The sequence below is a fragment of the Tigriopus californicus genome, chromosome 3 (genome assembly GCF_007210705.1).
Source record: "Tigriopus californicus strain San Diego chromosome 3, Tcal_SD_v2.1, whole genome shotgun sequence".
In the NCBI taxonomy this organism is placed as follows: Eukaryota; Metazoa; Arthropoda; class Copepoda; order Harpacticoida; family Harpacticidae; genus Tigriopus; species Tigriopus californicus.
In genome coordinates, this window is record NC_081442.1 from 12732732 (window position 1) to 12746360 (window position 13629).

The 13629-nt window shown below is 43.8% G+C and overlaps 2 protein-coding genes and 1 long non-coding RNA gene across 3 annotated transcripts; 1 reads left to right on the plus strand and 2 right to left on the minus strand.

Annotated features, from left to right (window-relative positions):
* Positions 1 to 3545: 3545 nt before the first annotated feature.
* On the minus strand, positions 3546 to 5338 carry LOC131878374 (uncharacterized). The gene is made up of 2 exons (XR_009373012.1): positions 4430 to 5338; positions 3546 to 4191 (listed from the first exon to the last, which is right to left on the minus strand). It is a non-coding gene; the product is annotated as an uncharacterized LOC131878374 (long non-coding RNA).
* A 1821-nt stretch (positions 5339 to 7159) lies between these two features.
* Positions 7160 to 10090, plus strand: LOC131877490 (transcription initiation factor TFIID subunit 11-like). The gene is made up of 4 exons (XM_059223172.1): positions 7160 to 7561; positions 8906 to 9125; positions 9495 to 9601; positions 9744 to 10090. The coding sequence occupies exons 1-4, from the start codon at positions 7243 to 7245 to the stop codon at positions 9956 to 9958; spliced, it is 861 nt and encodes a 286-aa protein (XP_059079155.1). The 5' UTR covers positions 7160 to 7242; the 3' UTR covers positions 9959 to 10090.
* On the minus strand, positions 10015 to 13314 carry LOC131877489 (cullin-3-B-like). Its single transcript, XM_059223171.1, has 2 exons — positions 12605 to 13314; positions 10015 to 12185 (listed from the first exon to the last, which is right to left on the minus strand). The coding sequence occupies exons 1-2, from the start codon at positions 13048 to 13050 to the stop codon at positions 10319 to 10321; spliced, it is 2313 nt and encodes a 770-aa protein (XP_059079154.1). The 5' UTR covers positions 13051 to 13314; the 3' UTR covers positions 10015 to 10318.
* Between the last annotated feature and the right edge of the window lie 315 nt (positions 13315 to 13629).

Consider the following 13629-nt stretch of genomic DNA (forward strand, 5'->3'; position numbering starts at 1 on the left):
GATTGGTACTACTCATTATTTGGGTAATTGTCTTGCATGAAGTGATAATGTCTTTACAATGTTAAAGAAAAATATCTTTCTATTCACCTTCACTTAGCCCAAAGAAAGGAAAGAATCGGTTTTAAAAAAGGGTTCAGATTGACTCTGTTTGATTTGATCAATTAATTAATTAGGGTTCGGCGGCCTTGCGTCATCAAATGTAAGCTAAATGTAAACAAAGACTGTCATTGGTTGAAGGTGCGGACAACCAAAAATGCACAAGCAATCCGTGTCAAAGTTAAGAGGCGCAGGAGGCGGATATTACAATCTGAACGGAAATTTTCATTTTCAAGGTCAACACTTCAGATGTTCAAGTCAATAATTCATCCAAAAATGTTGCTGCAATATGACTTTTTGGTGGCAGATTCAGAATCAATCACAATTGGAATCTGATCTGCATCATAATCTGCGCAAAAGGGAAAAATCGTTCAGACCAGTGTACCTATAAGTAAATTTCAAAGCAATGTCCTCAGATGTCTTATGTACTGTAGACTTGATGACTGCCAAAATCCTAAAAAAAACTCCAGATTTCCCCTACGATGGATCTCAGAGGACGTCGTAGCTCCTTTCATTTAATCATCAGTTATCAATCAGAAATGAATTGTTAATATTAAAAAAACACACACAAATATTTCACCTAACAAAAGTCGTCTAAAGAATTGGGCAAAAACGAAGTTAGTCAGTCACCTTTCGAAAATGATAAATTTTTAAAGCTGCTGAGCCCCTAAAGGGGGTATGACACGGTATGACTTTCAAAGGTTTAAAAAGATGTAGCCAAAAACCCTCGTTTTTTTCAACAAAAACTATAGTGTTTCTATTTTCTATATACTTGGTTCTAGTTGGCTCAAAGATAACTTAAACTAATACTATCAAAAAGAAAGTAAAAGGTAATAAAGACTGAACACCAACTCCAAAGACAAAATTTATTCTGTCGCAAAGACCCAGTGGTAAGTATTGTTAATGAAACATAACTTTGTTGCTAGATAACCAAACTTTTTTTGCGTTTTTACGATTTTGGTAGTTGCAGATTTGGCCTAAAGATATGACACTCTATGTCAAAGTAACAAATGCTACCACATTACAGCAAACTGGATTATGCTTTAGCATATTAAAAGCACATGACACCTTCATCATTCTAAGGATCAAAAATAAAATTCACTTTTCCACTAATCTGCAAAAGAAGCAGTTATTGAGATTTTGAGAAAAAATGCACTAAAGTTAGCACTTGTTAGCAAATCAAACTTGACATTTGTTGATTTTTTTCCTTCGATTTACAAATGGCTTAAAATGCTCGGGGTGCAAGTATTTACAAACTAAACATACAACAATACAACCCTTCATGAACAAGTACGATGATCAAAAATGTATTGTAAACACATTTTGCTTAGAATGGTCTGCTTCCTTTGATAGTGACCTACTGTGAAAGAAATGATCTACAGAAAGTCACGTTTACCCGTCAAATAATCTAATTTAGGTACAGAAAATGGCATACCATGTAACCAATAGTTCAAGATCAAACAATGTCAAAGCTGAATTGCATTGTCCGTTTCTTTCTAACAATAGTTGATCTAGAGAAAAACGTATCAGATAGCAGTATCAGCTTCCTAAGGCATATAGTACATAACAATCTCGTTCTGCCTCCCAGTGCCGGCGTTTGTTATTGTTTATATTTTGAGGAGGCCAGAGTAACATCTGCTGAAGAGTAAGTATACAGTAATGTAAGGGCGCTATGACTAAACTTGCATTAGTTTTTACTATTGCTCGGGCAAAAGTCATACTCATTCGAGTCCATGGATTTTTTGCTTTTGACCAGACTTGAGTCCAGCAAAAGACTCGAGTCCAGCAGAGGACTTGCATGTATGTATGTTTGTATGTACATATATTTCAGGACCATTCGTAGTTGTAACAACTTGAAGGAAATAGCCCTATGATCGCCATAGGCCAGGCTTGTTTTCGTGTCGTCTTGGAATGGCGTGCTTATTGGTCAATTCGCTATGAGCTGAAAGAAGTCGCAACCAACCAGTTCGTTCCTTGTTTATAGGAATAGCAATTTTTCACAATGCATTCTGATGAGTATGTGCAAATAATCAGATCCATAACATATCCGCTCCATTGTTTTATTGTGTTCTCTATCGAAAGCACTTGCTTGGTTTCTTAAATAAAATCGCTGCACGTTTTTGGAAAAGAAAACGGTGGTAGTTTCTGTTGCCAAGAAGTGTGCGGTTTAGCCTGATTGAAGTAAATGGTTCCTCCTCTCATTATTTTGCAAGGAAACTGGGAAACAACCAAAGGAAGTCTGTCCTTCAGTTTAGTCTTACGAGATCCGCGATTTTTAATATATAAAGACTTAATTAAAAATATTGCTCATGTGTGCTGATCTACGTGCATTAACTATCCATCGTACCACTTTCTTCAGCAGAGGAAGAGGTCTCTTGACGGCGCAACTTTGGCCAAAAACTCCAATCCTTAACCCAATCGACTTTTGACCAGGGAGTCAAACAGAAGTTTCCGCAAATTTCGCGGTAAATTGCTTTTTGCCATAAAGCACGTATATAGGGTTCGCCTTACGCTAGCCCCTGCAAATTTGACATGTTGCTTAATTTTAACCACATCAACTGCTAATCTAAATGGCTGGATCGAATTCCTAAGACCAAATGATATTATTGTTGTCTTGTTAAAATTCATTGCAAGTCGGTTTGCTTTAAAACATTTATCCATCCACAAACTGCAATCCGATTCTGCCATGAAAATTCAGAAAAGCTAGGGTCAAAGAGCGCAGCAATTAGGACTACTTTTTTCAAGAAATAAGAAACGATAGAGGTGACAGCTTGTGGCTGAAATGTGTACTACCTCAGTCATCAAAACTAAAGATGGTTAATATAGAAAGATCAGCAAACGTCAGCTGATTCTTTTTCTCTCTGATTAGACGATTTTTCTCTACGTAGGCGAGGTAATCCTGCTACCTGGCGGCCATAATTGACCTCAAAGTCAGCTGTTTGTTATGATTTGGTTTTGGGTGGGCAGATTTTGAAGCTCACAACCGTCAGAACGGACATTGTCCCTCGTTTTCAAGACATTTCAGCGGCATCAAACTTGTTGTAGTCAACATACCGTGATGTTTTAAAACATTGATTGTCCGGAAGAGCATAGGACCGCCAAAACGGACATTTCTCTTCGTTTTCAAGATACTTCAGCGACATCCACAGTTTTACTGCTATCAAAAGGAAGGTTTTCATCTCACACACTCGTTTGTGGAGTGAATGAGACACATGAGGACGGAAATCTTTATGTTTTGAAGAACATGCCGTGATGCAAAGACATTGATCTGCCAGATTGGCATATCTAAAGCAATGGAATCGACCCTCAACCAAATCGGAAAGTGGACGACAGTCAATCCCATAGTTAGGCAACACATCCAAAACCAACAGGGCCATTGGGGCCGTTGGGGCCGTCACCCGCTCTTTGAAGCAAGGGACTACAATAAAGGCAAAATGCAGGCAAAACAATTGATTCGACCTTCGCTCTATTGCCAATCCAAGTAGATCTCATGAAGAGTGAGTGGCCCAAAAATAGTGGACGGGAAGAAAGAAGAACTGATATCCAATGCTCTTTCCAGCCAAATCTCTGGACAGCCTGAGAGCATGGCGTTAATACGGACGTGATTGGGAAGAAGCGGCCAGAGAAGCCTTTGAACCTTCGATTCCTTGAGCCCCAATGACTGGGTTATGCGGCAAATGTTGGATTATACCACGAACTTCTAGAGATGTCAACTGCAAACAAAAGCAAACATTTATTATCTCCTAAATCGTTCACTTTTTTCCAAATAAGCTTGACATACGACCACAAAATCTTGCTGAAGAGATGATCTTGGCCAAATTTGAGCCCAAAACCATGCCTTGGGAACTCAAGAAACATGCACTGAAAAAAAGTTTGAATTTTCCGCCTGAAACGAACCACTTAAAAGTGAATGATATAAAGTGACCTGCCTGTAATTGAAGAGATCTCTACGTTTCTTATGTTACTAGTTTGATTCGGAAAGTGGCTCGGAGTTGCTACGACCAAGAGCAGGCCGATTTGGCGGGAAGCTCGTTGACATTCCATATTTCAAGTTCATTGTGCCATAGTTGGCAAACTCATCAGATGGACATGAATCTGTAATAAGGAAAGCCTCAAAATTGAATTTCGCTCTTTTTAGTGTGAAAAGAGTGTTATCATTTGGATTAGATACACATGATTCATTTCAAAAGAGTGTCAGTGTCATGGCCAATTCGACTTAGAAAAATGAGATTTCTTTTTTTTATAGCCAAGCACACTCAAGGTTGACTGATTACCATTGAACGAGATGGTTATTGGATACAAAAGACGATCCCTAAATTGGAAAAAAATATACCTAATCAGGTATTCCATTTTTTTCCTCTGCTGGAATCATTTTTCCGGTTTTACTTTCGATCCATATGACTAAAGCACATTTCTCATCCAAATGGCGGTTTTTGTGAGCTTTGACTTTCTTTATCTTGAATGATAACTCGTTAATTTGAAAGATATCTGGTTGAGCGCTTTTATCCTCAAGCTTCTTCATTTTGATTTTGACCTTGTTCACTATCATTGGCGCCAATCACTCTTCACGGGATCTATCCGAAAGGTCAAATCAGAACAAAGATCAAAACGTAGGTGAGTGCCTGTGAAGAGCCATGCAGTTTGTTGAATGGTGCTTTTTGGTAGCCGCTGGCTTGGAGAGCCACAGTTGATTCAAAAGGCAGGTGACGGCCCCGAGAGCCCCGGTGATGATGAAGTGTTGCCTTACAATTGAATTGACTGTCATCCGCCTTTCGTTTTTGTGGAGGGTCAATTCCATAGTGTTGGATATGCTCTTCTGGAGAATCAATGTCTTAGCATCGCGGTATGTTCGACATCACCTGATGTTATCCATCCTCTCGGGTCTCATTCACTCCATGAACAAGTTTGGCATCAAGTGAGTTTTTTGAAAAAGCTGCCATACTTTGTAGATGGAAAACGCCCTTTCAATAGAAGTACAACTAGTTTGATGACGCCGAAATGTCTTGAAAACGAGGCACAAGGTCCGTTCTGACGGTTGTGGGCTTCAAAATCTGCCCACCCAAAACCAAATCATAACAAACAGCTGACTTTGAGGTCAATTATGGCCGCCAGGTAGCAGGATTACCTCGCCTACGTCTTGGGTCCCTTATTCTTATTCCTCAAGGGTTTTCAAGGGCTACCGTTATGTAAAGTTCTACACAAAATGCACCATCACTTGTCGAGTTGAGGTAAAATTGAGAACCCAGCTAAAAGATTCCTGCGTGAGAACTCTTTTGATTTTGACATTTCAAATCTATCTTAACAGGGTTTCCAATTTTACACAACATTTTTCCTGACCTTTTTGAGTCATTACCCATTTTGAAAAATTATGAAGAATTTAATGTATTTTGCATTAATGAGCGCTTGGCATACAAATGGTTTCAATCTTGTCAACTCAACAATTAATCTTGCTGTTTGTTTAGGAGACAGCAGCCCTGGAAAACCCTCAACAATAAGGGACCCAAGAGAAAAATCGTCTAATCAGAGAGAAGGAGATCAGCTGACCTTTGCTGATCTTTCTATATTAAGCATCTTTAGTACAGAGTTAGCATTTTGTAGAGACTACAGTTACTTTAGTCTCTAGCATAGTGATATTAGCTGCTATTTTTGTGGCTTACCGCTTCACCGCTTAACCTCTTCCAAGAACCAATTAAATTCTGCGTCGACCGAAATTCTCAACTCAAATTGGTTGAGGCATGAGGCAAAGCGGTCAAGCAGTCAGTCAAGGGAATAAGCCACGTAAATATCTGCTATTATCTCTAGCGCTCTACGTAGACTTCAACATGGGATAAAGCCAACCACATGTTTGAAAAGCTTTACCAACTTTCAACTGGATATGCTCATTGAACTTTCCATCATTTTGGAGGATTACACCTAAATCCTTTATGGATGAGACCTGCTGAATGCCATTACCTTCATCATCTAACATTGAATTGTCTAATGGCATCAAACCAAAGGTCATTGAGTGTAATTTCATTACATTGAGTGCCATGTTACTGGCAGCAACCCAAGAGTAGGCAGAGATACAACAAACATTACTACTACAAAGATTCTGAAGTGGAGTAATGAAGATGATGAAGAGGATAGGACCCATAGTGGAGCCCTGAGGAATATCCAACATGGGATCCCTCAACGTTAACCAATTGCTTCCTACCATAAATGAAACCTCTTAACCAATCAAGAACCTTGCCTTGGATCCCAATCTAATGGGGCCTGTCAAATAAAAGACCATGATATACCTTGGCTAATTTGAGATAAACTGCATCAACTGATTCATGGTTCTCTAGTCCCTCAACAACCTGCTCTATATGTTCAATCAGTTGGGTAACTGTGCTAAAATGTGCTCAGAACCCATGCTGGCTAGGAGGAAGGACTTCATGAATATCAAGAAATTCAACAAGATTGATCTTCATGATCTGCTCAAAAACACCTTCGCAATATTTGAAGTGAGAGAAATTGGCCTATAGTTACTGGGAGGCGACTTGTCTCCCACTTTGAAAATTGGAACAACATGAGCTAGCTTCAGAGAAGAGGGAAACTTGCCCTGATCCAAGATGTAACGCATCAAGTACAAGAAAACAGGAGCAAGAACCAGTGAGCATCTCATCAGATTAGTTGTGAACATCGTACTGATGTGATCAGTTTGCCTGCGACTCAAACTTTCACAACAGTACTGCCAAGTGTGATCCAAGCTAGATTTTTTTAGTTCAGAAAATGTACGTTCCTTTGACATCAAAAACTGTTGTATCAAACTTGGCAGTACTGGTTTGAAAGTTTGAGGAGCAGGGAGATTGATTACATCAGTAGAACATTGATCTTTACTTGGAACGGCCTGCCTTTTCCGGTGTGTTAGATTTTAATTTTGGATGAGGAAACATTTGGTTTTGCTTTGGTCCATTTGTAAAGTGGTAAGAGTTCTTTGCTTCCATCAGTAATTACAACTAGTTCAAGGACTTCTGGGTGGGCTACTAAGTCTATCAATATCAAGCGCTTTTCTCCACCGACTATGTCGTCACCCTGATGGTGCCCCAATGTTTTGATTGAGGTAAATCTCGGTCATCCAAGCTAAAATTCATGTGAGTGCTCTAGGTGTTGTAGGTTGGCACCATGGCCTCACCTTCGTCGTCCGATTCGTCCTTGTCGTCCTCGGCCCCGCCCTCGCCTTTGCGCTCCACCCCAAGCGGGGGTCCGCCCCTTAAGCGTTCATTGTCGCCCGCTGGGCCGGGCCGGCCCAAAAAGGAGAAGTTGTCGTCGCCGCCGCCAGCCTCGGTCCAGGATTCTCAGCCGGAAGAAGGTCAAATTGTGAGTGAGGATGATGATGATGATCAGGCTGAACCAGAGACTGAAGACGACGAATTGCGCGAGCTCAAACCCTCCTTACCGCCTCGAGGCTCGCCCACGGGCTCAGCCCCGGATTCTCCCCCAGGTGAGGAAATATTGCATTTCGGCCGAACGCGACATGTTCTCCGATTTTAGTATTTCATAGGCACGGTCGTTCCTAGATCCGATTAAGCTTCCACATCTTGATAGGTTGACAAGGAACATTTTTGGGGCAAAAAGTTTTTAGTACTAGCCCGGACAAGAGAACTTATGCGCCCCAAAAGTAGTCCAAATTTGATGTAATGAATTGGGTGGTTACTCAGATACATGGGATTAAATGCTTCTATTTCACCGATTGCAGCTCCCAAATGCCCCCTTTACATCTGATCACAAATGCTCAGATCAATTTTTAACGTCACAAACGTAAACTCTGTCTTCCATTTTATCACAATAGAGAAGTGTAAAGCTTTGGGATTTCATACTAGTGCTCCCTCTGGTTCTACCATGAAGAAAGAGTCACCACACTTCTTACTGATGACAAAATATTTGCACCAAATATTCTTTTTTGTATTCCTGCGAATTTTTGTCACTTGCCATGTAATGTCATCTTAATCAAATGAATATTGGACTGAAATGGTTTAAAATAATTGTTGGCCAATTTCCCTAGATGGTGAACAATTTTGTCAATGAAAATCTGGAAGCACTGGATGTGCTAAAATCATGGTAGTTCTTGCCGCGATTGTGGCGCAGCCTGAATAGCTCACACAGCTGAAATCCAATCCGGTACTTTACACGTCTCAAAAGCTACCCTTGTCACTAGTCATCAATAGAGATCGGATTTGAAAGTGATTTGCACTTTGAGCAGAAATTGGTTTTCCTCACTGTGGATGGTCTATCGAACTATCGAAAGAAGGACACCGCTTTCAAAAAAAACCTCTCGAATTGCAGCCTTTTGGGCTTTTTCTTAGAAAGTATACATATGGACTTGAACATGTTCTCAAGATCATGCATTTTAAGAAAGTTCTTAAGCATTTTGAGCAATGTTCAGATCATGCATAAAAAGAAACACTAATCTTTTAATTTTTCAACATTAATAATTAGTATTATTTTGTTTGGCCCTTTTTGTTCAGATAAAGCATAGGCATTTCCGAGCCAAACGGATGGAAACCATTTATTCCCGTACAACTCTAGTCGTTCATATCCCAATATCTATACAAGTGCTAACTTAGTGTGCTCTTTTTTCCGTTCAACAGGTTTTGAGATGATTTTTAGCAATTAATTTTATGGCCCGAGTTCGATCAGATTTAAAAAAAAAAATCTCAAAATTGTTCGTTATAATTTTGTCAGGTGGAAAAAATGCCACTTGAAGAGTCATCATTATACGCCATGAAAACAACGGAAAGCACGCCCAAATGAAGGATCTTGAAGTGACAAGCTAGCTTTCTTTTAGACACAAAACCCGATGATCTCGTGTTACCCGCGAGTGGACCCTCATCACAAACTCAGTCGGAAGACCAAGACCCACCCAACAAGGAACGCCCGAGTCCAACGCCCAAGGAAGAATCCGATAAAGGGAACCACCATATTAGTCACCCCGAATCCACCCCGGAACCAGAGAAGGTGAAGAAAACAAAAGAGGAACTAGAAGAAGAGGAACGCGAGAAGATGCAGTAAGTAAGGTTTAACGTTGCTTTGTTTGTTGTTTATTGTTTGTGTTATGATTGTTTATTACGGCGTCAGATGGCAGCTCTCTCGCTCTCTCTTATTAGATCTTCTATCTAATGAGGGATAAAAAGATATTCCCACTCCGTCATCACAGCCAACATTAATTATAATCTGACCTTCGGAAATGATGCAAGGATCCCCCTTTAAGTTGTTGAAGGAGCAATTCATGCTGTGATTTAAATACCGCTAGGTATGTTTAGCTCGGATAAATAGGAAACGAACCATATGGGTAGTATAATTGAAAAAGAACGTTGTACCAAAACAGATTGTTCTGTTGAAGTGTCGGTGGTGATGCCTGTTTTTTTTTGTTTTAGAGTTTTAGTATCGAATTTTACGGAAGAGCAATTAGACCGTTACGAGATGTACCGACGAGCAGCCTTCCCCAAGGCCGCAATCAAACGAATCATGCAAACAATCACGGGTAGGTCAATGCGTTCTCTAACTCTTAAAGACGAATGATGTCTTTGTAAATAATAATTATAGTTCCTATTATCTATCAAACTATAGATTTTTTTTAAAATTCAATTGCCTTCTCTAAAACGATCCAGATTAATTTTTTTTAGGCAATTCCATCGGCCAGAATGTGGTGATTTCAATGGCCGGCATTACCAAAGTGTTTGTAGGTGAGGTGATTGAAGAGGCCCTGGATTACATGGAGAGCCTGGGCGAGCAAGGGCCTCTCAAGCCCAAGCATTTGCGAGAAGCCGTTCGCCGCATGCGGGTGGAAGATAAGTTACCCTTGGGCGAGAAGAAGAAATCGGTGAACATGTCCGCTTAATGGAAAGCGGTTTCAGATTGTCACACTTGACAGAAATTCGATTGCTCAGCATGGGATGTTTCTCTATGTGCCGCGGCGAGATTTAATTTGCAAATGGAAAGAAACAAAAAGATAGATATTTGATGGATCATAGAGTGGTAGTAGTGATAGTAGTAGTAGTTGTAGTAGTAGCAGTAGTTGTTGTTGTAGGAGCAGAAGGAAAAAGCAATGGTGATTGTAGAATTGGGGTGTGGACCAGAGAGTTCAATCCGGAAGAAGACATTGCTACTCCATAACACCATCAGGGCCTTCTTTGGAGGGGGAGAATAGTCCCCCAGGCCCGAGGAGAACGAAAATTTAGTTCGCCCAAATCCTGATTCTCTAAGCTAAATACACGTAGGTCTTTCTGTCCGTTTCTGACCTCTTTAGATATTCCCGCTCAATCAGCCCCTCGATCCGCTTCTTGATGACCACGGGCGAGGGCTGGAAGCGTTTGTTCAACTGCTCAACCACTTCGGACACCAACTGGTTGTGGTTGAGCTGTTTCCGACTCTTCATGATGCGGACGATGCAAGCCTCGATCTCGTGCTTGCGATCCTCGTCGACTTTCTTCTTGGTCTCACTTCGCTCGGGCTCTGATTCGCCTTGCCGCGCACTTGCCTGTTGGATCTTGACCCGATGGAACTGTGAGCTGAAGGAATCGTTGACAGTGAACACGTGTGAGCCCTCGATCTCTTTCGACTTGGGCGATTTCAGCAGGATTCTCTGTGAAGCCTTGCCGATGGCGAGTGGTTGGAGCGCTCGTGTCAGGTCTCTGTCGGGGATGGACGTCTCTTCCTTGAGCTCGTCGTAGGTGTAGCTATCACGTCTGTTGAAGAGGAAGAGGACGCACATCTGGTAGGTGTTGACGCACAGGATGTGCTTGCGTGGGTTGACCGGCGTGGGCATCTTGGGCGTGGCGCCTGTGGCGGATGAGGCTCCATCTCTGCCTTCGCCGTCCTCTTTCTTGGCGCCGAAGAAGAGCGCATTCAAGTCGGCGGTGCCTGCGCTTGGCTGGAGAGTGAGGATGCGTCCACTGTGTTTGCCCAGGTAGAAGTTCTTGAACACGTCGAAGGCGTGCGCGGGCTCGCGAGGAAGACTGATGGGCGGTGGCGCATTCTGACCGGGCCAGTAGCCTGTGGTGAGTACGCGGACAGTGAGGTCAACGCCATGCAGGTTCTTGTTTGTGTCGGCCAAGAAGTTCTTGAACGCGTCATTGACATTGTTGGAGAGGGTCATGTCTTTGAACATGCCTTCGAGTTTGGAGGTGAACTGACAGCCGCACTCGGACTTGAGCTTGCTGATCATCATCTTCTCCGAGTCATCCGAGGCAGATTTCTGATTCAGCAGTCGTCGGGCCAAGTGCCGCTTGTAGTACTCCTCAAAGGCATCCTTCTCCTGGAGGAATCGGAACAGGATCATGGACTTGTCCAAGACCATCTCGACTTCCGCGTCCGTGAGTCCCTTCACACCCTTCTTGAGTTTGTCGTCAATGAACAGCGAGAGATACTCCGGCGAGCGCTTGTTCAAATTGAGGAAATGCTCGAAATCTCCCGAGATGATCTGTTTGAAGAACTTGTCACTGGCAAACGACACGGCCAAGAACCGATCGTACCGGTCCTTCAAGTCCAAAAGGTTCTGAATGTAGATAATAGCATTGGAGGCCTGTCCATCCTCGGCCACCAGGTCCTTGCCCACACCCCGTAGGTGCTCACTCACGCAATCCGCCATGGTCTTGTGTCCATCCGCCACGCGACGAAACAGATTGTACATGCACGCCAGGTCCTCGGTCTTCTGGTTGATCAACATGTGCACCACGCCCGAGTTCTCCATGTCCACGATGGTCTTCATGTGTCGCTTGATGAGCTCCTCTTCGACCACCTCGACAATGCGGGGCTCGGTGGACTCGTCTAGGTAGTGCGTGGCGCGCTCGGCCTCCTCGTTGATGCGCTGCTCCACCTTGTGGATGTACACGGAGGCGCTGTTCTCGGCGAGGAAGTTCTGCGACTCGATCTTGTAGAAGTGCGCGGACTGCTTCAGGAAATGGTTCTCAAAGTCCTCCTCGTACACGCGCCGGGTCTCGATCCCGAGCATCATGAGCATCTGACAAGCGTTCTTCACGGCCAGACGATCGGTCTTCTCGCCTCGACGCTCTTTCATTATCATGTCCAGGAGGGTGTGGCGTAGGTGGTTGCCGATCCCACCGTATCTGAAACCCAAGAACACGAATGAAGTCGGCTTTTTTTTTACTATGATTATTGATCAACATAGATCTTTGGGATTATGGAGATTATTGACCTAGAGCACACGACGGATGGTGGCTAGGTGGCCTGCCTGGGTTGAAAGGTTCAGCTTGAACGAAAACCAACCCTCTGGCTGGCTGGGCACTCCTCTTCGGGGTCCAGTTACTAGGGTGAGCCAAAAGGCGGAAAGCTAGGGCCAGAAGCTAGTAGTATGTATCCCGTCAATTCGAATTGAAAGGGTGTAAGCGGGTTCCGACTAGCTCGCCTAAACTCGAGGGGGAATTCACCATGCCCAAGTACATATGTATTGGGGACACTGACACTGGGGCTCAGCCATTGAGCAGACCCGGTCAACTGGAGCAACCCCCCTGGGGTCAATACTCACCGCACGACTTGGTCGCGAAACAGACTCAACCCGAGGTTGTAGACGTTCTCGCAGTTGTTCTGTTGGACGTAGACCCGGTCCATGTACATGAGGATGTCCCGGATCATGACCATGGAGGTCTGGTGGTCGTTCCAGGCGCCATTCAGCGTCTGCAAGAAGTGATTGTTGAGCGCGCCCAACACGTCCGAGCGCACCTTGCTCTCCAAATGGGCCGTGACCACCTCCTTCAAGCCCGTGTAGAGGCGTTCCCCGTGCTTGTGCAACACCATGGTGTAGGCGTTCCGGTAGAGCTCCTCGAAGCTCAATCCCGAGTTGTTCTTGCGCTGGATCTCCTGGATGGCCTCCTTGAGCAGATTCCAGATGTTCTCCACGTACTTCTCGTCCATGGTCATGGGGAACGAGCGGATCCGCATCTTGCCCTCCTTCTTCGGGTACGCGCTCTTCATCCTCCTTCCAGGCTTCCACTCGACAAGCACGCCAACAAACACGCTCACTCACTCAGATTGAGACCGATCAAGAATCACACCAAAGCGTGCCGGGAGTCCACGAGTCGAGTCGGGACCGGCGCCCAGCCAGCGGGCGGGGAGCGGCGATGGGCGGAACCGTGAGGGGCGGGTCGGCCGGAGCGATGGGGGCCGCACAAATCAGGCGAGGGTTACCGAGCCGAACGGAGACTGACTGACGATTGACGGACAACGATATCTTCAGGGAGGCGCAGGAAGCCCGAGCGCTTGAGAGTCAGATTAGCGACAATTTTGGGTCAGATGGATGGGTCGAGGGTCGATAAACGTTAGTCTCCACCGATTAGTTGGCGGTGCTACTTTTTTAAACTTAACGTAACCTTATCAAACCTAACCTTACCTAAGCCAACCGATAAAACGATATTAATAGTCCTTAAACTCTCTCTCCAAACCGTTCTTACAATTTGTCACAAATTTAAAAATGAGCACCGCCAACTAATCGGTGGAAAATAACGTATACCGTCGAGGGACAGAGGAGGAATTGCCTGATAGGCCCGGAGTTAG